This window comes from Pristiophorus japonicus, chromosome 4 (genome assembly GCF_044704955.1).
Source record: "Pristiophorus japonicus isolate sPriJap1 chromosome 4, sPriJap1.hap1, whole genome shotgun sequence".
Classification (NCBI taxonomy): Eukaryota; Metazoa; Chordata; class Chondrichthyes; family Pristiophoridae; genus Pristiophorus; species Pristiophorus japonicus.
Window position 1 is genome coordinate 132,278,770 of NC_091980.1, and position 23,451 is coordinate 132,302,220.

General features: G+C 44.3%; 2 protein-coding genes across 2 annotated transcripts; both read right to left on the reverse strand.

The window, feature by feature from the left end:
* Positions 1-4,496: 4,496 nt before the first annotated feature.
* LOC139262649 (ferritin heavy chain, oocyte isoform-like) lies at positions 4,497-6,272 on the reverse strand. The gene is made up of 4 exons (XM_070877802.1): positions 6,171-6,272; positions 5,495-5,641; positions 5,002-5,127; positions 4,497-4,652 (listed from the first exon to the last, which is right to left on the reverse strand). The coding sequence occupies exons 1-4, from the start codon at positions 6,270-6,272 to the stop codon at positions 4,497-4,499; spliced, it is 531 nt and encodes a 176-aa protein (XP_070733903.1).
* Positions 6,273-21,409: 15,137 nt separating this feature from the next.
* LOC139262650 (ferritin, higher subunit-like) lies at positions 21,410-23,227 on the reverse strand. The gene is made up of 4 exons (XM_070877803.1): positions 23,126-23,227; positions 22,432-22,578; positions 21,895-22,020; positions 21,410-21,565 (listed from the first exon to the last, which is right to left on the reverse strand). The coding sequence occupies exons 1-4, from the start codon at positions 23,225-23,227 to the stop codon at positions 21,410-21,412; spliced, it is 531 nt and encodes a 176-aa protein (XP_070733904.1).
* Positions 23,228-23,451: the final 224 nt, after the last annotated feature.

A 23,451-nucleotide genomic window follows, 5' to 3' on the forward strand; every position in this document is an offset into this window, starting at 1 on the left:
TAAAGAAGCAGTATTAGGACATTTGGAAAACCAAAATTTGGTCAGGCATAGTCAGCATGGATTTATGAAGGGGAAATCATGTTTGATAAATTTGCTGGAATTCTTTGAGGATGTAACGAACAGGGTGGATAAAGGGGAACCAGTGGACGTGGTGTATTTGAACTTCCAGAAGGCATTTGACAAGGTGTCACTAAAACGGTTACCGCACAAGATTGGGGGTTGGGGGTAATATATTAGCATGGATAGATGATTGGCCAACCAACAGAAAACAGAGAGTCAGGATAAATGGTTCATTCTCTGGTTGGCAACCAGTAACTAGTGGGGTGCCGCAGGGATCAGTGCTGGGACCCCAACTATTTGCAATCTATATTAACGACTTGGAAGAAGGGACTGAGTGTAACGTAGCCAAGTTTGTTGATGATACAAAGATGGAGGAAAAGCAATGTGTGAGGAGGACGCAAAATATCTGCAAAAGGACGTAGGCAGGCTCAGTGAGTGGTTCAAAATTTGGCAGATGGAATATAATGTTGGAAAATGTGAGGTCATGCACTTTGGCAGAAAAAAATCAAAGTACAAGTTATTATTTAAGTGGGGAATGATTGCAAAGTGCTGCAATACAACGGGACCTGGGTAGTACTTGTGCATGAAACACAAAAGGATAGTATGCAGGTACAGCAAGTGACCAGGAAGGCCAATGGAATCTTGGCCTTTATTGCAAATGGGATGGAGTATAAAAGCAGGGAAGTCATGCTACAGCTATGCAGGATATTGGTGAGGCCACACCTGGAATACTGCGTGCATTTTTTGTTTCCATATTTACTTTGGAGGCAGTTCAGAGAGGGTTCACTCGGTTGATTCCAGAGATGAGGGGGTTGACTTATGAGCAGGTTGTGACTCTACTCATTGGAATTTGGAAGAATGAGAGGTGATCTTATCGAAACGGATAAGATTATGAGGGGGCTTGACAAGGTGGATGCAGAGCGGATGTTTCCACTGATGAGGGAGACTAGAACTAGAGGGCGTGAACTTAGAATAAGGGGACGCCCATTTAAAACTGAGAGGAGGAGAAATTTCTTCTCTCAGAGGGTTGTAGATCCGTGGAATTCACTGCCTCAGGGAACTGTGGAAGCTGGGACATTGAATAAATGTTGAGACAGAAATAGACAGTTTCTTAAACAATAAGAGGTTAAGGGGTTATGGGGAGCAGGCTGGGAAGTGGAGCTGAGTCCATGATCAGATCAGCCATGATCTTAGTGAATGGCGGAGCAGGCTCGGGGGCCATATGGCCTACTCCTGTCCCTATTTCTTATGTTCTTATGTTCTTATGTAAGTCATGCTTGAATATAAATACTCATCTAGGCCTATATCAATTTAATAGGCTACAATATGGTGTTTTTCCACCCCTGCCATATTCTAAGGATGAACCAGATTTTGCAAGGTATTGGAGGGGTTGTATGTTTTTTAGAATACATACTAATTTCATCACCAAATAGGCAAATTCATAACATATTGAATTAAGTTCTCAAATGGCTGGAGAAGCACCGAGTATAAGTGACTGCTTGCATGTGTGAGTTATTTCAAAACTCAGTGGAGTACTTAGGGTAGAGTAGACAAAGATGGTTTACATCCAACCAAGGGATGCAATCAGAAATGCACCCACTCCCCAAGAATGTCACTGAACTTCGATCATTTTTGGGTCTTTTGAATGATTATGGGAAGTTCCTACCAAATTTGGCTACAGTGTTACATCCACTGAATGAACTAGTGAAAAAACAGGTCCATTTGAAGTTGTCAGAAGAACACGACACAGCATTCAAGGAGTGTAAAAGCCAATTGGTAGACAGCACCGTGTTAGTTCACTTTAATGTATCTAAGGAGATCAAGCTAGCATGTGACGCTTCTCCACATGGAGTTGAGGCAGTGATCTCTGATGTACTAAATCGTGGCTCAAGCTACGGTGTCCCTGGAGATGGAGCACGGATTATCTGCCGGTACGCTCACGGTCTTCCACGAGAGTTAGGGACTGGAGGCAACAAAATTTTAAACTGATTTCTTTAACGGCCAAAGTTTCATTTGTTTATTTGTCGGTTCTAGTGCCCCCTTTTAACGGGGATGGTCACATGATTTATGGTTTCACTTAAAATAGTTGTACGACATAGTGTGGAGGAGGGACCAATTGCTTTTGCTTCACGCATTCTCAGTGCCAGTGACCGTAATTATGCGCAAATCGAAAGGGAAGGTTTGGCATTACTTTTTGGGGTCAAGAAGTTCCACAAATACTTGTACGGTCGTAAGTTTACCATCGTTACAGACCATATGCCTCTGACAGCAATCCTCCATCCAAAGTCCCCAGTTCCAACATTAGCTGCAGCCCAAATGCTGAGTTGGGCTTTGATTTTGTCCACATATACATATGATATGGAATACAGACGATCAGCTGATCACAGTAATGCTGATGCTATATCTAGATTGTCTTCCCCATCACAAGTTACGCCCGATAGGGACAAAGCGTTCGATTTTTCATACAACTATTTTAGTTGATGACAATAATCAAGTGCCCCCTGATTAAAGGGGGGGGGCATACTCCAATAAATTTTCAGGTGCCCACTGGTTCCCCCCCCCCTCCGCCCCAAGGGCACCAAAACACAAATAATTGCCCCCTGGCGAAAAGGGTGGCGGGGGCACTAAAACTGACAAACATAGACAAATTAAACTTTAAGCAATAATAATCAAATTAAAATTTGGTTGCCAGGGTGATGATGCACTCTAGTCCCTCCGGCGCCCACCTCTCACGGAAGGCCGCGAGCGTACCGATGGACTTTGCATGCTCCATCTCCAGGGACACCCTGGCTTGGATGTAACCGCGGAGGAGAGGCAGGCAGTCGGGCTGAACGACCCCCTGCCCTGACCAGCTGATGGGCCCCTTGGCCATTCCCAGGAGCAGTCCGACGACGAGGCCTTCCGACCTGCCCACTTCCCTCCGCACAGGGTGTCCAAAGTTCAGGAGTGTGGGACTGAAGTGCAACCAGAATTTGAGGAGCAGCCCTTTCAAATAATGGAACTTGATTTTTCAAACATTGATGAATGCCAGTCACAGTTGGAGAGATTGGAAGAGCAACCAAACGTGACCCAGTTCTGTCAAAGGTGTATGATTACATTGCAAATGACTGGCCAAACCAGGTAACTGACAATGTTATTCATCTATTCTTCATAGGAATGAATTATCAGTCAATAAAGATTGTATCGATAAAGATTAACTAAATTCAGGTCCAAATTATTAGATCTTCATGACCAGCACCTGGGATTGCGCTTGACAAAGTTTTGCACGTAGTTACTTATGGTGGCCAGCTCTAGATAAAAATATAGAGTGCATCGTCAATCAGTGTACAACTTGTCAATCAACAAGCAAGAAAACACCATCAGTACCATTATAGCCATGGAAATGACCTGCCAGGGTATGGCAAAGTTTTCATATCAAAGTTGCTGAGCTAGAAAGATACCAATCGTGCATTGCAATTGTTAGCCATTCAAAGTGGATCAAGGTGTTGCCAATGAAGAAAATAGACAGTTTGCAAAGATTATTTTCTTCATTTGGCCTCCCAGAAGAAATTGTGTCCAAGAATTTGCACAATTCACAAGCAAAAATGGTGAGAACCATATTAAAGTTGCACCATACCACCCTGCATCAAATGGTACAGCAGAGCTCAGTACAAATTGCAAAATATGCCCTCATCAAACCAATGTTGGGTCCAAATCCAAAGAAATTACAGTTGTCATTGGACCACAAATTCATTAATTTTCTAATTACATATAATACCCCTCATACAACTACTGGTAGAACACCAGCAGAGTTGTTTCTCAAACGACCGCCACAAACCAGATTCACATTGTTAAAACAAAACTTCGCACAACTCTGATTTACTGAGAAATGTTCCGAGTATAAACATGTTACAGCAACTTGGATTTTGTTGTATTGAGTAGTCATTAATGTAACGGCAGAGGGAATGCGCACTCGTGGGAACAGGTATTTTTTTTTTTTTTTAAATTCCACTGTCTAGGTCCCCAGCTCTGCTGTTCCCTCTCTAAACCCATTTAAGACACACCCTAAAACCTATCTGACCATGCTTTGTCCCTCAGTCAATAGCTCATGTGGCTGTTACTGGTCTGAATACACTCATGAACATTTTAGACCTTGCAACAGTTGTCTAAATATGCGACTTACATGACCATTACACCAGATGAAAAACAAATTGCATAGGACTGAATCCCATAACACTATTGCACAACTCAAGTGTAATTCTTGTCTGATGTAAAACAAGTTAATTGCTTATTTTTCATCCACTCAAAAAGGAGACAAAACCCAGTCCAATGTTGAACAGTTTATTTACATTTCACATCAAGCACCCAGGTCTCACAGCTAGTTGTACAAAGTCAGAAGCTATCATTCCCTACACGATATTTTTAATTATACAAATACTGTACACAATTGCTTGATCTCAGTCACTCTCCCCCAGGGTGTGCTTGTCAAACAGGTACTCTCCCAGGCCATTCTCAGGGGCTCCCAGTCTCTTCAGGTTGGTGGTGTAATCGCCAAGCTTCTTGATCATCTTCACTTGTTCATCCATGTAGTGGGTCTCCAGGAAGTCACACAACTGAAGGAGAACACAGAAACAAGTTATGACAGTAGCAGATATCAAGGAATGTCAGCTTCCCCTTCAGGAATTTGGATTTTAATCCTCTTGAACTGGAGGATAGTCAAGTGGTGCAATTGCAATTGAAGGAATTACTGCATCATTAGATTAAACTTACTGCACAATAGGTGCACAGATCCTGGGACACATTTAACAGTCAGCCAACTTCCCCATCCCTTCCCACACAAAAGCCAATGAGACACTTGCACAAAGCTATTGGGCATGGAGATTTTTAATTAGGCCCAAGCACAGCTAGGTTCCACAACCTCCAACTTACCCAAAAGACAACATTAAATCATTAAGAACTTACATGAGGGTCAGTGCTCCCAGTAGAGAGTTTGTGCAGATCCAGCAAACTCTGGTTCACATTCTTCTCCATCTGCAGAGCTCTCTGCATCGCCTCCAGACCATTGCTCCACTCATCCTGCTCTGGTTTCTGGAAAGAAAATTCTACATTGAACATAGAATAGATTAAACAAACATTGTAATGTATTGAAGGAAATTCAGGGTGCAATCAAAAGTCAACTTTACCATGAACCTGCATGTTAACTTAATGGCAATTTTATTTGCTATCACAAATTCTGTAGTTATATTGCTGAGGCAAATAGCTCAGATATATTGAAGTGGAAGCAAATCGAATGATATGCTGATAAAGCAAGGTGGGAGGAGGTTTGTTGGAATATAATCACCGCAAAGACCAGTTTGGCCTGTGATGTAAATTGGAACCAATTGCTTTAGCATGTATTGGGAACAATCAGTCTAAAGGGAGCCAGAGACAAGGCCACTCCATTATCAAATCCAACCTTGATGTCCGCCAAGATGATCCGTCCTCCACGGCGATTCTGGAATTTCATCAGTTTCTCCGTATGCTCACGTTCCTCATGTGACTGCCCCTTGAAGAACTCAGCAAAGTGACGCAGGGCAACATCATCCCGGTCAAAGTAGAAGGACTGCGGAGGGATCAAAAGAGTATTTGGGTGTCGTGTACAGTACATAACTTCAACCTCAATATTTTGCTTTCTTTCAAGGGTCCAAAATCTCACTGAACTGGTATATACTGTCATGGAAACAATTTTTTCATACCCATACCCAACAAAAACTACAGCCTAGTATCAAAGTCTTTTTAAATTTGAGGGAGATGGGACAGAAAGTGTTCTAGATTTCCACCACACTTGCAGGAAATAATACTTTGATTTCGATCTAAACAGGCTAGCTCTAATTTTAAGATTACAACCCCCATTGAAAAGGCAAGGTACGGAAATTCGATGGAGTGATATAGAAGGAGGACACAAATTCTAAATTCCATGCAATGAGTGCAGAATGTATTCCAAATAAACTTCAAAAAGTTCAAAAGCACCCAGGAAAGCAAGTCATTAAGACTCAAGATACTCAGAATAGGTGGGCTGGATACAGCACAGAATTTAGTAAATTCACAATACATAGTCTCCATTGTGAAGTGGTCTAAAATATAAAACTCACCATAGAGAGATAAACATAGGAGGAATAGAGCTCCATGTTGATCTGCTTGTTGACAGCATCCACACAGTCCTGGTGGTAGTTCTGACGCACTTGAGAAGCCATCTTGATGATTTTTTTTTTTAAAGAAATCGTAACTTTGATCAAACACAAAACTAAGCTTCAACTAAACTCAAACTCCTGTATTTATACTGAAGGATAATCCAAGCGAGGCAGCCTCGATAATGAGTGACATTCCTCATTACCCAATCAGAAGTTGCAGCCTCTCAGAGAACCAATCAAATAAAGGGAGGAGGGGGATGGACTCCCAGAACCAGTCAGATCTTTGAAGAATGAGCATCATTGGCTGACAACTCAATGAGGATCCCAATTGTGCGAACTTTCCTCAAAAACAGTTCAAATATCCAGAATCAAAGATTTAATTGGATCCTCTGCTCTTTAGGCTAATCAATTCATAGAATCATAGAATGGTTACAGCAGAGAAGAGGCCCATGCCGACTCGCAGCTGGGCCTACTGCCCTAATTGGGATGATTAAATCAGCTATCGGAAACATTTAAACCATAAGTGCCCCCTTTATAAAGGGGGAATAAACAATAAGTTCCAAATTATGACAAAACTAACATTAAAAACCTTCAAAATTTTAATTTTGTTCCCTTTATCCACACTGCACTCCAGTCCCTCTGGTGGCCACTGGTCACAGAAAGCCTCCAGCATACCAGCAGACACAGCATCTTCCCTCTCCAGGGACATGCGGGCACAGACATAGCCACAGAAGAGAGGCAGGCAGACGGAGAGAACACCCCATCAGCCGTGCTCTGCCTGGACCAGTTAATGGCCACCTTGACATCTTCTGTTGTTTGCAAGTCAGCGTCTTTTCAATAATTCTGGATGGTTCTGAGCGTTGTCATTTGCAGGTATCTGCGGGTTTGATGCAACATCCAAACAGATCAGTGAGTGTGCTAAGCAACCGACAGTGGGTCCGGTGAATGGAAAATGCTTGTGATGAATGTGTCAAACACAAGTGCTCAGATACTCCATCACTTCCAAGTTTAGTGAGCACCTGTACACACAGGAGCTCGAATGTGGAGGGGACCGTGGGATGTTCAGTAATTGTTTTGTTACCATGAAATTGCAGTAACAATGAGATAGACTGTAGTCCAAAAAGAAAGCCTTGCATTTATATAGCGCCATTCATGATCTCAGGATGTTCCAAAGTGCTTTGAGGCCAATTAAGTACTTTTTGAAGCACAGTCACTGTTGTAGGAAATGCAGAGCCAATTTGCACACAGCAAGGTCCCACAAATAGCAATGTGATCATGAACACATAATCTGTTTTCAGTGATGTTGGTTGAGGAATAAATATTGGCCAGGATAACCCCCCTGCTCTTCTTCGATATAGTGTCGTGGGACCATGGGATCTTTTCTGTCCACCTGAGAGGGCAGACGAAGCCTCGGTTCAACATTTCATCCAAAAGATGGCATCTCCATCGGTGCAACATGCCCTCATTTCTGCACTGTAGTATCAGCCGAGATTTTGTGCTCAATTCTCTGGAGTGGCGACTCAAACCCATAGTTTGCTGTCTGTGAGATGAGAGTGCTCCCCACTGAGTCCATCTGACTGATCATTGATACTAAAAGTTCTCAGTCACCCAGTCCGCCAATATCTATCTCAATCATGTGTAAAATCTCCACGCTATCCGCTTCCGGGATCCCCAGACGCATCTACTGTGTTGGTGGCTTGTGGCCTAGAACTATTAAGTTTATATTCCCACTGTTGATTTCTCTACCCTAGTCTCATTCTCTTGCATTTCCCACATTAAATGCCATTTTCCAACAGCAGCACACCTATCCAGGTCCCTTTATATTAGGTTTGCCTCACCCCAATTATTAGATTCATGCAAACTTGAAATGAAGGTTAACTGAGTGTGTTTTCTTTAATGTCTTAAATATCTGAGGAGGCACCTATTTACACCAGTACATTCCATGTATTTTACATTTGCTGTGGTAATCTGGTCTATCCGCAGAGGTTAAAGGGCAGGACGTTTGTGTCAAGCTGAAGGGATTGGGAGGATTGTGGGAAGAGAGAGAGAAACAATGTGTGCAGTGTTGGTTGTGTAGACATTGTCCCACTGGTGTGAAGAGAATATCAGTTTTTTCCTGTGTTTGCTAATGATTAATCTCTCTTGATGTTTGACTGTCCACGGGAAAAGCACAAATGGAAAGAGGCGAGGAGAGTGGTGAATGTTTTCTGTTGGAACACGATGTCCAGTAAATATTTCTGAGCTGAGAGTTACTGATGTTTCCACAAATCTGGTCAGGGAAGGATGGTGCTGGGGCTCCATGGATATCTTCCGTTCCTCATCGGATCAGAACACTGTGGGATCAACAGGAAACAACAGGCTAAGAAAGCACATCAAAGGTGGAACACTATTGAAGGAAGAAGTAAGGAAAAGATGGACTGACACGCCTATGTTCATGTGTTACAGGCAAGTTGAGAATAACCTCTGAATTTCAGTATGGACAAAACTCAGATGAAGCTCAAAACACTGTGAGCAAGTCTCCAATTGTTTATCCGATAGAAACTTGTCTCTATTATCCAACTCTTCATTAGACCAATAAGTGACAGCTTTGGAAGTTGGGATCTAGTGCAATATTGTTCTAGGCCAATGGGACTCCATGAAGTAAGTATTCAGGAGGTTATGGGGCGCAGAGCAACAACGTTCTAGTGAGAGACTAGAAATCAGCAAGGGAGACCTATGGGGTTTCCAAGATTGCAACTGAAACTGGAAGCATTTTGAAGCCTGTAGGGTCCGGGCTGGAACACGTGTTAGAGCTAAGCACAGAGAGAGGCTGGGAAATATAAAAAAAGAATGATACAAACAGCAGCAACTTGGGCCAAGTGCTGCACAGCAAGGGGAAGACAGGCTGAAGAGATGGAGAAAGAAGCCAGGTAACGATAGGAGGAACTACTGCAGATCAAATCTCACCTTGACAATTTGGATTCAGTTTAAAATTTAAAACCAACTGATCAGCGAGGTCAATGCTTCGATGCAGGGGATGTTGGCCTGAGTGAGAACACTGACGTTGGTGCGCCTATCCTGCCAATGGATTTGCAGGATCTTGTGGAGTCAACGTTGGTGGTACTTCTCCAGTGTTTTGAGGTGCCTGCTCTACACAGTCCATGTCTCTGAGCCATATAGGAGGCGGGTATCACCACTGCTCTGTAGACCATGAGCTTGGTGTCAGGTTTGAGGTCCTGGTCTTCAAACACTCTCTTCCTCAGGTGACCGAAGGCTGCACTGAAGGTGGTGTTGGACCTCATTGTCGATGTCTGCCCTTGTTGACAGTAAGCTCCCAATGTATGGAAAATGGTCCACATTGTCCAAGGCCTCGTCATGGATTTTAATAACCGGGGGGGCTGTGCTGTGTGGCGAGGACCTTTGTCTTACGGATGTTTAGTTTAAGGCCCATGCTCTCGTATGCCTCGGTGAAGGTGTTGATGATGGCTTGGAGTTTAGCCTCCGAGTGTGCACAGATGTAAGCATCGTCTGTGTACTGTAATTCAGTGACGGAGGATGGGACGACCTTGGATCTGGTCTGGAGGCGGCGGAGGTGGAACAGATTCCTGTTTGTCCTGTAATGTAGCTCCACTCCAGCGGTTTGTGGCAGGAAGTTTTTTTTTAAGTGCCTGATTCGTGTTGGTAACACTTTATTAAGTCAATTTAACAACATTTTTAGGGCAGTTCTAACCCTGAGCTGACCGCACTCTAGAAATGTTACAGAATAGTGCAAGACATTTGTTATATATGTAAACTTGTATATATTCTGTACAGCCACCAGACAGCACATCCTCTGGAGTCCCAAGGGATCCATAATCCCTTGGGAGCACAGGTATTTAAGGAGGCCTCACAGATTGGAGAGGCACTCTGGAGACCTGCAATAAAAGACTCAGGTCATACTTTACTTTGAACTCACAGTGTTCAGTCTGATTCTTTTGCAATGCAAAACAACTGGCGACGAGCTACAGATAGCGAACCCAAAGAGGCAGAGAACAGGGGACATCCTGGAGATATTTTCGGAGGGAGATGATCGTGATGTCTTTGTGGAGTGACATGACCAATATTTCACAGCCAAAGAGCTGGATAGAGAAGAGAACGCTGCCAAACGAAGGGCGATTCTCCTCACCGTCTGTGGGGCACCAACATATGGCCTCAGGAAAACCTGCTTACTATAGCGAAACCCACAGAGAAATCATACGATGATTTGTGCACACTGGTCCGGGAGCAGTTGGACCCAATGAAAGCGTTCTGATGGCGAGGTACTGGTTTGACACCTACAAAAGGTCTGAAGACCAGAAAGTGGCGAGTTATGTCGCCGAGCTAAGACGCCTTGCAGGACATTGCGCATTTGAAGGACTTTTGGAGCACATGCTCAAAGACTTTGGCCACGAAACCATACTTCACAAATCTTTGACAATAGAGACCTCAACCTTGAGTAAGGCCAGAGCGATAGCCCAGGCGTTCATTGCCATCAGTGACAATACTAAGCAAATTTCTCAGCACATAAGTGCTGCTACAAGTACTGTGAACAAAGTGATGTTGTTTTCAAATCACAACGTACAGGGCAGGTCACACATGCCTGCAGCTGCACGTCCGCAGATGTCTCAGAGTCCACCACCAAGGGTGCTGAATGCAAGGCCATTGACAACTTAATGGCGTTGCGGGGGTGATCATCGTTTCCATTCATGCCGCTTCAAACGGTACGTTTGCAAGAGCAGTGTAACAATGGGACACCTCCAACATATGTGCAGGTGAGCTGCAAATCCTGTTAATCCTGCAAACCACCATGTTGCAGAGGACGACAGATCCATGGCGGATCACAAAGAACCAGAGCTTCAGACCGAGGAGGCAGAGGTACATGGGGTGCACACATTCACCACTACATGTCCCCTGATAATGCGGAATGTTGAACTAAATGGAGTGTCAGTGGAGCTGGATATGGGCGTGAGCCAGTCCATCATGGGCAAAAAGACTTTCAAAAAATTGTGGTGCAGCAAGGCCTCAAGGTCAGTCTTAAGTCCCATTCACACGAAACTAAAAGTTACAAAAAGGAACTGATTCCCGTAATCGGCAATGCTACCATAAATGCCTCCTACAATGGAGCGGTGCACAAGCTACCACTCTGAGTGGTACCAGGTGATGGTCACATGCTGCTCGGCAGGAGCTGGCTGGGAAAGATACGCTGGAACTGGGACGCCATCCGAGCGCTATCGTCCGCTGATGACACTTCGTGTGCTCAGGTCTTAAACAAGCTCCCTTCGTTTTTCGAACCAGGCATCGGGAAATTCCAAGGAGCAAAAGTGCAGATCCACCTAATTCCGGGGCGCGACCCACCCATTACAAGGCGAGAGCAGTACTGTATATGATGCGAGAAAGGGTAGAGATCGAGCTAGACCGGTTGCAAAGAGAGGGCATCATTTCACCGATCGACTTCAACGAATGGGCCAGTCCTATTGTCCCAGTTATCAAGGGAGACGGCACCGTTAGAATCTGTGGCAATTACAAAGCAACTATCAATCGTGTATCCCTGCAGGACCGATACCCACTACCAAAGGTCAATGACCTCTTTGCAACGCTGGCGGGAGGAAAGATGTTCACGAAGCTGGATTTGAGTTCAGCCTACATAACGCAGGAACTGGAGGAATCATCGAAGGGCCTCACCTGCATCAACATGCACAAAGGTCTTTTCATGTAGAACAGATGCCCGTGTGGAATTCAATGAGCGGCGGCGATATTCCAGAGAAACATGGAAAGCTTACGCAAGTCGGACCCGCGCGCCGTGGTCTTCCAGGACAATATTTTGGTTACAGGTCGGGACACAGTCGAGCATCTGCAGAACCTGGAGGAGGTTCTTAGTCGACTCAACAGCGTGGGGCTCAGGTTAAAACGCTCGAAGTGCGTTTTTCTGGCCCCTGAAGTGGAGTTCCTGGGGAGGAGGATCGCGGTGGGCATCAGGTCCACCGATTCGAAGATGGAGGCAATCGAGAATGCACCGAGGCCACAGAACGTGATAGAGCTGCGGTCGTTTCTAGGACTCCTGAACTATTTTGGTAACTTCTTACCAGGTCTCAGCACACTGTTAGAACCACTGCATGTCTTACTGCATAAAGGGGACGAATGGGCATGGGGCAAAAATCAAGAAAATGCCTTTGCAAAAGCGAGAAAATTGTTATGCTCAAACCAATTGCTTGTGAGGTATGATCCATGTAAGCATTTGGTACTACCATGTGATACATCGTCATATGGCGTTGGGTGTGTATTGCAACAAGCTAATGATTTTGGGAAATTGCAAATGGTTGCTTATGCATCCAGGAGTCTGTCTAAGGCTGAGAGAGTCTATAGCATGATTGAAAAAGAAGCGTTAGCGTGTGCCTATGGGGTAAAGAAATGCATCAATATCTGTTTGGGCTTAAACTCGAATTGGAAACTGACCATAAGTCTCTTATATCCCTGTTTTCTGAGAGTAAGGGGATAAATACTAATGCATCGGCCCGCATCCAGAGATGGGCGCTCACTTTGTCCGTATACAATTATGCCATCCGCCACAGGCCAGGCACAGAAAACTGCACCGATGCTCTCAGTAGGCTGCCATTGCCCACCATGGGGTGGAAATGGGGCAGCCTGCAGATTTAGTCATGGTTATGGAAGCATTTGAGAGTGAGCAATCATCCGCCACTGCCCGGCAGATCAAAACCTGGACAAGCCAGGACACTTTATTGTCCCTAGTCAAAAACTGTATGCTTCACGGGAGCTGGTCCAGTGTCCCAGTGGAAATGCAGGAAGAGATAAAGCCGTTCCACTCACTGGCGCACAGATGAAATGTCTATACAGGCAGACTGCCTTCTGTGGGGCAATCAAGTAGTGTTTCCCGAGAAGGGCAGAGACACCTTCATCAGTGACCTCCACAGTACCCATCCAGGCATCATAATGATGAAAGCGACAGCCAGATCCCACGTGTGGTGGCCCGGTATCGATGCTGTCTTAGAGTCCTGCGTGCACAGATGTAATACATGCTCGCAGTTAAGCAATGCACCCAGGGAGGCGCCGCTAAGTTTATGGTCTTGGCCCTCCAAATCGTGGTCTAGTGTCCATGTCAATTATGCAGGCCCCTTCTTGGGTAAAATGTTCCTTGTGGTTGTAGATGCGTACTCCAAATGAATTGAATGTGATAAAATGTCGGCTAGCACGTCCGCTGCCACTACTCAAAGCCTGCGGGCCATGTTTGCCACGCACAGCCTACCCGATGTCCTGGTGAGCGACAATGGGCCATGTTTTGCAAGTGCTGAGTTGAAAGAATTCATGAACTGCAACGGGATCCAACATGTCACATTGTCCCATTTAAGCTAACGTCCAATGATCAGGCAGAGAGAGCACTGCAAACCATCTAGCAGGTCTTGAAGAGGGTCACGGAAGACTCACCGCAAACTTGCCTATCCCGAATCCTGCTTCGCTACCGCACGAGACCCCATTCACTCACTGGGATCCCAACTGCTGAACTGCTCATGAAAAGAGCACTTAAGACAAGGCTCTCGTTAGTTCACCCTGATCTACATGAACAGGTAGAGAGCAGCCGGCTTCAATAAAGTACATACCATGATACCGCTAATGTGTCACGCGAGATTGAAATCAATGATCCTGTGTTTGTATTGAATTATGGACATGGTCCCAAGTGGCTTCTCGGCACTGTCGTGGACAAAGAGGGGAGCAGGGTGTTTCGGGTCAAACTTTCAAATGGACTCATTCACCGGAAACATTTGGACCAAATCAAACTCAGATTCATGGACTATCCTGAGTAATCCACTTTGTACCCGACCTTTTTTGACCCCCCCCAACATACACACCAGTGGCAACCGACACCACGGTTGGCCACGAAGCAGAACCCATCATACACAGCAGCCCAGCAGGACCCACCAGACCAGGAAGCCCAGCAAGGCCAGCTGCACAGCCGCCCAGCGAGGGCCCAACAGTTGATTCACCAATACCAGCTTTCACTCCGAGATGATCAACCAGGGCAAGAAGTGCCCCAGATCGACTCACCTTGTAAATTGTTACACTGTTCATTTTGGGAAGGAGTGTTGTTATATATGTAAACTTGCATATACTCTGTAGAGCCACCAGAGGACTCATCCCCTGGAGTACCAGGGATCCCATAATCCCTTGAGAACACAGGTATTTAAGGAGGACTTACAGGTTGGAGAGGCACTCTGGAGACCTGCAATGAAAGACCAAGGTCACACTTTACTTTGAGCTCACAGTGTTCAGTCTGACTCTTTCTCCATACATAACAACATTGACCTATTGTGACACCATATTCTAGAATGCTAACACTCATTGAACCATGGGACATTGGGAGGTTAGACATCCCGAGTGTAAGAGACATGAAGCGTACATACCCGACTTTCTTGGATATTTTCTCTTTCCTTGTTTTGGCCTCATTATCCTATGTGGCAGAATATGAGGCGGAAACAGCTGCGCTGTCTATGTAGGGGTAAAGATAGAAACATAGAAAATAGGTGCAGGAGTAGGCCATTCGGCCCGTCGAGCCTGCATCACCATTCAATAAAATCATGGTTGAACATTCACCTCAGTACCCCTTTCCTGCTTTCTCTCTATACACCCTTGATCCCTTTAGCCATAAGGACCATATCTCTTGAATATATCTAATGAACTGGCATCAACAACTCTCTGCGGTAGAAAATTCCACAGATTCACAACTCCCTGAGTGAAGAAGTTTCTCCTCATCTCGATCCTAAATGGCTAACCTCTTATCCTTTGACTGGACCCCTGGTTTTGGACTTCCCCTACATCGGGAACATTCTTCCTTCATCTAACCTGTCCAGTCCCGTCAGAATTATATATGTTTCGATGAGATCCCCTCTCATTCTTCTAAACTCCAGTGAATACAGGCCCAGTCGATCCAGTCTCTCCTCATATGTCAGTGCTGCCATTCCGGGAATCAGTCTGGTGAACCTTCGCTGCACTCCCTCAATAGCAAGGATGTCCTTACACAGATTAGGAGAACAAAACTGAACATAATATTCCAGGTGAGGCTCACCAAGACCCTGTACAACTGCAGTAAGCCCTCCCTGCTCCAAAACTTAAATCCCCTAGCTATGAAGGCCAACATGCCATTTGCTTTCTTCACCGCCTGCTGTACCTGCATACTCAAAGCAGTCTATGAGCTCACACTGAGTGTCAAGAGAAAATGGTGGGTGCAAGTGATGTCAGAGGAGGCGATGAAGACTGGAGAAAGATGGTTTGGATTTGTTCTGATCCATGATGAGCTTCAAATAATAATTTTGACCGTGGAGAGGGAGAGGTGGACCACCTTGAGGTGAGTGTGCCAAATCTGGCCATGGACAGCAGGCTAAAATCCAGGCTGCATCTCTGAACAGGACATGAATAATTTTGATTTTTAGAAACTTTGAAAATCTACAAACCAGAACCACCTCAAATTTAGGTTTCACACTAATTTCCATGAGGTATGTTTAAACTGGTGGTGATATCCACAACCTGACTCTCCACTGACTGACTGTGGGCACATCCCTCAGTTGCTGCGGCCCTTCATTGCTTGTCCCTCCCTGTATTGTGAATGAATACATTTGGAAGGGGAATTACAATCTGAGCCTCCATACACATATGACTTTGCATTTATTTTGAGTGATGCTAACTGTGTCTTTTAGTTGGAGCAGTGTTACAAATCCACCTGTGTACATTCATCCAAATCCAGATCTCCCCATTGTAAACAGACTGATGGGGGATCTTTGTGTGCAAATTGGCTGCTACAAAACTGAGACTGAACTTCAAAAGAACTTCATCAGCTATGAAGTGCTTTGGGCTGTCCTGAACAAAAGGCAACATATAAATGTAAGATTTGATCAACCTTGGCTCAGTTGCTAACACCCTTGTCCCTGAGTCAGTAGGTATCAGCACAGGGAATCAAAGGATATGGAGATAGGGCGGGAAAGTGCAGTTGACGATCAACCATGACCATATTGAATGTTGGAGCAGGCTCAAGGTGCCATTGGACATGCTCCTGCTCCTAATTATGTTCTTATGTTATTGCATGGAGTGAGGTGAACATTGACCTGATATATTTTGTGATGCGTTCGTAACCAGTTAACCATTAGCGCAGTTCTGAGCTCAGAGCGAGGAATACCTGCAGCTGAACCACATCCCTGTGCAGCATGTTAAATTTGTATAGAACCTTGGCTAGATAACACTTGGAGTCCTGTGCACAGTGCTGGTCTTCAGAGAATCACAGAATAATAAAGCACAGAAGGAGGCCATTCGACCCATCGAGTCTGTGCCGGCTTGTTCAATGAGCAATCCAGTTAGTCCAGTTCTTTCCCCATAAACCCTGCAATTATTTCTCCTTCATGTATTTAACTATTTCCCTTTTGAAGGCTACTATTGAATCTGTTTCCACCATCCTATCAGACAGTGATTCTAAATCCTAATCGCTCATTGAGTTAACAAGTTTTTCTTCATGTCGCCTCTGGTTCCTTTGCGAATCACATTAATTCCGTGCCCTCTGATTATTGACCCTTCAGCCATTGGAAACATTTTTGTTGATTGGCAAAGTTAAGCGATCCCACAATCAATGGGTCAGATCAAAGCTCTGCAGTCCTGCCACATACAGTTGTGAATAGTGGTAGATCATTAAAGCACTAATGGGAAGAAGAGGCTCCATGAATATCCCCATCCTCAATGATGGCAGAGCCCAGCAAGTGAGTGCAAAAGACAAGGCTGAGTCATTTGCAACCATCTTCTGCAGGAAGTGCCTCATGTATGATCCATCTCAACTTTCTCCTGAGGTCCCCACCATCACAGAAGCCAGTCTTCAGCCAATTCAATTCACTTGACATGATATCAAGCTGAGCACACTGGATACAGCAAAGTGTATGGGCCCCAACAACATCCCGGCTGTCGTGCTGAAGACTTGTGCTCCAGAACTAACTGCAATTCTAGTCAAGCTGTTCCAGTACAGCTCCAACATTGGCAATTAACGACAACATGGAAAACTGCTCAGGTATGTCCTGCCCACAAAAAAAGAGGACAAATCAAATCCAGCCAATTACTGCCCCATCATCTACTCTCAAACATCAGCAAAGTGATGGAAGGTGTCATCGACAGTGTTATCAAATACCACTTACTCACCAATAATCTGTTCACAGATGTTCAGTTTGGGTTCGGCCAGGACCACTCGGCTACAGACCTCATTACAGCCTTGGTCCAAACATGGACAAAAGAGCTGAATTCCAGAGATGAGGTGAGAGTGACTACCTTTGACATCAAGGCAGCATTTGACTGAGTGTGGCATCATGAAGCCCGGATAAAATTGAAGTCAATGGGAATCAAGGAGGAACCTCTCCCCGGCTGGAGACATACCGATCACAAAGGAAGATGGTTGTGGTTTTTGGAGGTCAATCATCTCAGCCACAGGATATCGCTGCAGGAGATCCTCAGAACAGTGTCCTAGGCCCAATCATCTTCAGATGCTTCATTAATAAACTTCCCTCCATCATAAGGTCAGAAGTGGGAATGTTCACTGATCAGTGTTCAGTTCCATTTGCAACTCCTCAGAATATGAAGCATTCAGCAAGACCTGGACAACATTCAGGCTTGGGCTGATACGTGGCAAGTAACATTTGCACCACACAAGTGCCAGGCAATGACTATCTCCAACAAGCGAGAGTCTAAGCACCTGCCCTTGCTTTCAACAGCATTACCATTGCTGAATCTCCTACTATTAATACCTGGAGGTCACCATTGAACAGAAACATAAATGGACGACTCTCATAAATACTGTGGTAACAAGAACGGGTCAGAGGCCGGGTATTCTGCAGCGAGTGTCACATCTCCTGACTCCCCAAAGTCTTTCCACCATCTACAAGGCGCAAGTCAGGAGTGTGATGGAATAATCTGCACTTGCTTGGACGAGTGCAGCTCCAACAACCCTCGAGAAGCTCAACACATCCAGAACAAAGCAGCTCATTTGATTGGCACCCCATCCACCAACTTCAATATTCATTGCCTTCACCATGGCTGCAGTGTGTACCATCTACAAAATTCACTGCTACAACTCACCAAGGCTTCTTTGGCAGCATTTGCCAACCCGTGACCTCCACCAACTAGAAGGACAAGGGCAGCAGGCACATAGGAACACCATCACTTGCAATTTCCCTCACTTGGAAATATATCGCCATTCCTTCTTTGGCAATGGGTCAATTTCATGGATCTCCCTCTATAACAGCATTGTGGGAGTACCTTCATCACAAGCACTGCAGCAGCTCAAGAAGGCAGCTCACTACCATCTTGTCAAGTGAAATTAGGGATGGGCAATAAATGCCATCCTTGCCAGCGACATCCACAGCCTGGAAATAATTAAAAAGACATTAACATGGAAAGACTAAAGGAGACAATTTAATTGCACAGTGCAGTTCTCAGCTAAGTTCTGAAATCAACTTGTAAACACTGGATTATTGGAGCTTCGGCATCAACAACATTTGAATCCATTCATGGACAAGAAGGGGACAAAGAGATATCCAGTCGCATTGGAAAGGATGATTGCTATTTGGTATGAAATGTACAATTGGACAAAATACAAATGGATATATTTATGAAGGAGCTGCTAGTATTGGATTTATAAATTGATGGAACAGACATGGCGGGGCGGAGAATGGGGGGTGTGAAAGTTTCAGGAGAAGTATCTATTTGACTTGACAATTTAACTCATTTTGTGAATGATGCATTATTCACTCAATGCATAAATAACCTTTATGCATTTAGTGAAATACATTTACTCATTCCAGGAGGATTATACTTTGTTGGAGTACAGTCTCACACGTATTCCTTGCCCAATTCCTTATTCATGTAGGAGCCTAGTCAGTGAGTGTTCACAGGTTAGTCAACCATGATGTGGGGTGGGAGGCATCCCAGAACCTAGCCCAATCGTGTATTCTACGTGGGGTATGATAGAATAGTGGTTATGTTACTGGATAAGTAATGCAGAGGCCTGGACTACTGATACAGAGGCAAAATCCCACCACAGGTTCTGCAGAATTTAAATTCAGTTAATTAATGAAATAAATCTGGAATAAAAAGCTACTACAGGTGATCATGGCACTAGTAGATTATCATAAAAACCCATGTGATTCTCTAATTTCCTTTAGGGAAATAAATCTGCCGTCCTTACCCAGTCTGGCCTATATGTGACTCCAAGCCCACAGCAAATTGGCTGACTATCAACTGCCCTCTGAAATGGCCCAGCAAGGCATTCAGGGCTACAAGGCTGTTCACCTTCAAGGGCAATTAGAGATGGGCAATAAATGCTGGTCTTGAGCTCAGACATTACTGGTCTGTATGGCAGTTACTTGCTTCTTTGCCCACACAGCTCAACAGGAAGTCTATAGCAGCAGTGGTACATTCGTTACTGAGCTACCCACAGTAATAACTCTGAATGCAAAGAGCACAGATGCATTTAAGGGGAGGCTAGATAAACACATGAGGGATAAAGGAATAGAAGGATATGCTGATAGGTCTAGATGAAGTGGGGAGTGAGGAGGCTCACATGGAGCATAAACCACAGCATGGACCAGTTGGGCCTGAATGGTCTTTTTCTGTGCTGTGAATTCGATGTATTTCTTAAAACACGGGCACCTGTGAAGTTTTTCAAATCGAGTGAGCTTGAGACTTTGCCAGAAACAGAAAGTTGTCAAACCCATCAGGCCGACTCGTGGAATTGTCGCTCATCAATATATGAAATATTGTAACATAGATACCCAAAAAGTGCCTTTGAGAGTTGCAAAGACATTAACGTGGAATGGCTGATGGCACTTTAATTGCAACAAATACAGTTTTCAGCTAAATCCCTAAAACTAACTTTTAAACACTGGATTACTACAGCTGTAGCATTTACATTTGAATTCATTCATAGGGGTGAAGGAGAGAAATGGAGAGCCCTGTGGATTTGGACAGATTAACTGCTATTTGATATGAAATGCACAATGAGTCTAAATACAAATGGATACATTGGGTTGATGAATTGAGGTATTCGGCATTGGGGGCCTGGGGTGAGAAATGTTTTTCGAGAGGTGTGTGTTTCACGGCTTGGGCCTTCAATGAAATACATACATTCCTTCCAGAAGGAGATGTGTTGGAGTACAGTTGCACAGGTATTCCTTCAATACCTTACCTAATTACTTATTCATGCGAGCCAAGGTGATGTTGGCAAGTTATTCAGCCATGAGGTAAGATTGAGCAGACATGAATCTGTCCCAGAACCACCACATTTGGGTATCCACTGAAGCGGTGACAGCAAGCTGATGTCACCTGTTGCTTTCCCTCCTCACCCAATTGTAGTCCCCGGGGTTCAATGCACTCAGATATTGCTGGTCTGTACAGTTGTTGCTCTGCATACAAAGCTTAACGGAAAGTCTACAGCAGCCGTGGTGAGTTTTGTTACTGAACAACCCGCAATAATAACTGAACAGAATCTGCAGCAGCTACTGAATTGAACCTGCTAATTCCAGATTCAGTGCAATTATTAAATAGGAAGTAAACCCAGGAGTTTTTCTTCACTATCTGAGGAGGTGAAACTCAATATACTGGGAAACATTCCTTGTGTAACACACATTACAGCAACTTGCATTTTGTTGTATGGAGTTGTCATTTATGTAAGGACTGAGAATGTTCACGAGTGGGAACAGGTATTTTTAATTCAGCTGTCTAGTTCCCACATTCCCTCTAAACCCATTTAAGACTCTCCATAAACTGTACCTCTAACTATGCTTTGACCCTCAGTCAATATCTCATGTGGCTGTTAATGGTCTAAATGTAAATTTTAGACCTTGCAACATGTGTCTTACAATTGACATTACACTGGAGGAAAAACAAATTTCATAGGAATAAATCCTATAACTGTCGCACAGCTCCATCTAATTGTGGTTTGAAGTAAACCACATTATTTTAATTGAAAAATAAGCAACCTCTCAAATATACAAAGGAGACAAAACCCAGTTCAATATTGAAGAGTTTATTTACAGTTATGTTACATTTCACATCAAGAGCCCAGGTCTCACAGCTCTTTGTACAAAGTCAGAAGCCATCATTCCCTACAGGACAGGGATCCGTATTATATAAATACAAGTACTAAACACAATAAGCTTGATCCAGTCAATTCAGTCACTCTCCCCCAGCGTGAGCTTGTCGAAAAGGTACTCTCCCAGGCCATTCTCAGGGGCTCCCAGTCTCTTCAGGTTGGTGATGTGATCTCCAAGCTTCTTGATCATCTTCACTTGTTCATCCAAGTAGTGGGTCTCCAGAAAGTCACACAACTGAAAGAGGGAAACTAGTTATGTCCAGCAGCAGATATCAAGGAATGTCAGCTTCCGCTTGAGAATTTGGATTTTAATCTTTTGAACTGGAGCACATAGAAGTGATGCAATTACTGCATTAGGTGCTCAGATCCTGGGATCACAGGGACACATTTACTAGTCACTAACCAAAGTAAGCCATCTTTCCCCATCCCTTCCCACACAAAAAATGCATAGGGAGACACCAACTCAAAGCTATTTGGCATGGAGATCTTTTAATTAGCCCCTACAACAGCAAGGTGCCAAAACCACCAACTTAGCCAAAAGCCCACATTAAATTAACAACTTACATGAGGGTCAGTGCTCCCAGAGGAGAGTTTGTGCAGATCCAGCAGACTGTGGTTCACATTCTTCTCCATCTGCAGAGCTCTCTGCATCACCTCCAGACCATTGTTCCACTCATCCTGCTCAGGTTTCTGGAAAGAAAGAAAATTCCAACAATGCACTTACAATGGATTAAACAAACATTAAAAAGTATTGAAGGAAATTAGGGGTTCAATCAAGTCTACTTTTACCATGAACCCATGTGTGAATATAAAATTGCCATTATGCATTCACAACCACTGGAGTCATATTGATGAGGCAAATAGCATAGATGTGTTTAAGGGGACGCTAGGCAAGTGCATGGGGAGAAAGGAATAGAATGATATGCTGAGAGGGAGAGATGAAGCAAGGTGGGAGGAGGCTCGCTGGAGTATAAACACCAGCAAAGACCAGTTTGGCCAAATGGCCAGTGTTGTAAATTGGAACCATTTGCTTCAGAATGTACTGGGAACAATCAGTCTAAGGGGAGCTAGACAGAAGGCCACTCCTTTATTGAATCCAACCTTGATATCCGTCAAGATGATCCGTCCTCCACGACGATTCTGGAATTTCATCAGTTTCTCAGCATGTTCACATTCCTCATGCGACTGCTCCTTGAAGAACTCAGCAAAGTGACGCAGGGCAACATCATCCCGGTCAAAGTAGAAGGACTATGGAGACATTTTTTTAAAAAGGGAGAAGTAGTTTGGTATGGCATAGCAGACCCATAACCATGTGTACATTACATAAATTCAAATTTTACTTTCTTTCAAGGGTTCAAAAGTCTCACAAACTTGTATGTGCATGGGCAACGAAACAATGTTTTGATATCCTTACCCAATGAAAAGCCACAGCCCAGCATCAAAGCCTTGATTTTTCAGTGGTGGGAGCGGGGGAGAAAAAGTGTTCCAGATTGGCACCACCCTTGCAGGAAAGAATACTTCCCAACATATCACCCAAATGGTCTAGCTTTAATTTTATTATAGACTCTGAGAAAGTCCATGGAGTGATTTAGAATGAGGATACAAATTCTGAGTTCCATGCATTGAGCACAGAATGTATTCCAAATAAACTTCAACAATAAGCTCAAAGGAGCACAAGAAAGTGAGTTATTAAGATTCAAGATACTCAGAATAGGTGGTCTGGATACAGCACAGAATTTAGTAAACTCAGATTATATAGTCGCCATTGTGAAGTGGTCTAAAACACAAAACTCACCATGGAGAGATAAACATAGGAGGAATAGAGCTCCATGTTGATCTGCTTGTTGACAGCATCCTCACAGTCCTGGTGGTAGTTCTGACACACTTGAGAAGCCATCTTGATAGTTTTTCACAAATCTAACCTTGTAACAACAAACTGAGATTTAGCCAACCTTAAACTCCTGTATTTATACTGAGGGATAATCCAGGGTGTGGCAGCCTCGATAATGAGTGACGGTCCTCATTACCCAATCAGAAATTGCAGCCTCTCAGAGCACCAATGAACTTAAGGGAGGAGGGGGATGGACTCCCAGAGCCAGTCAGATTTTTGAAGAATGAGCA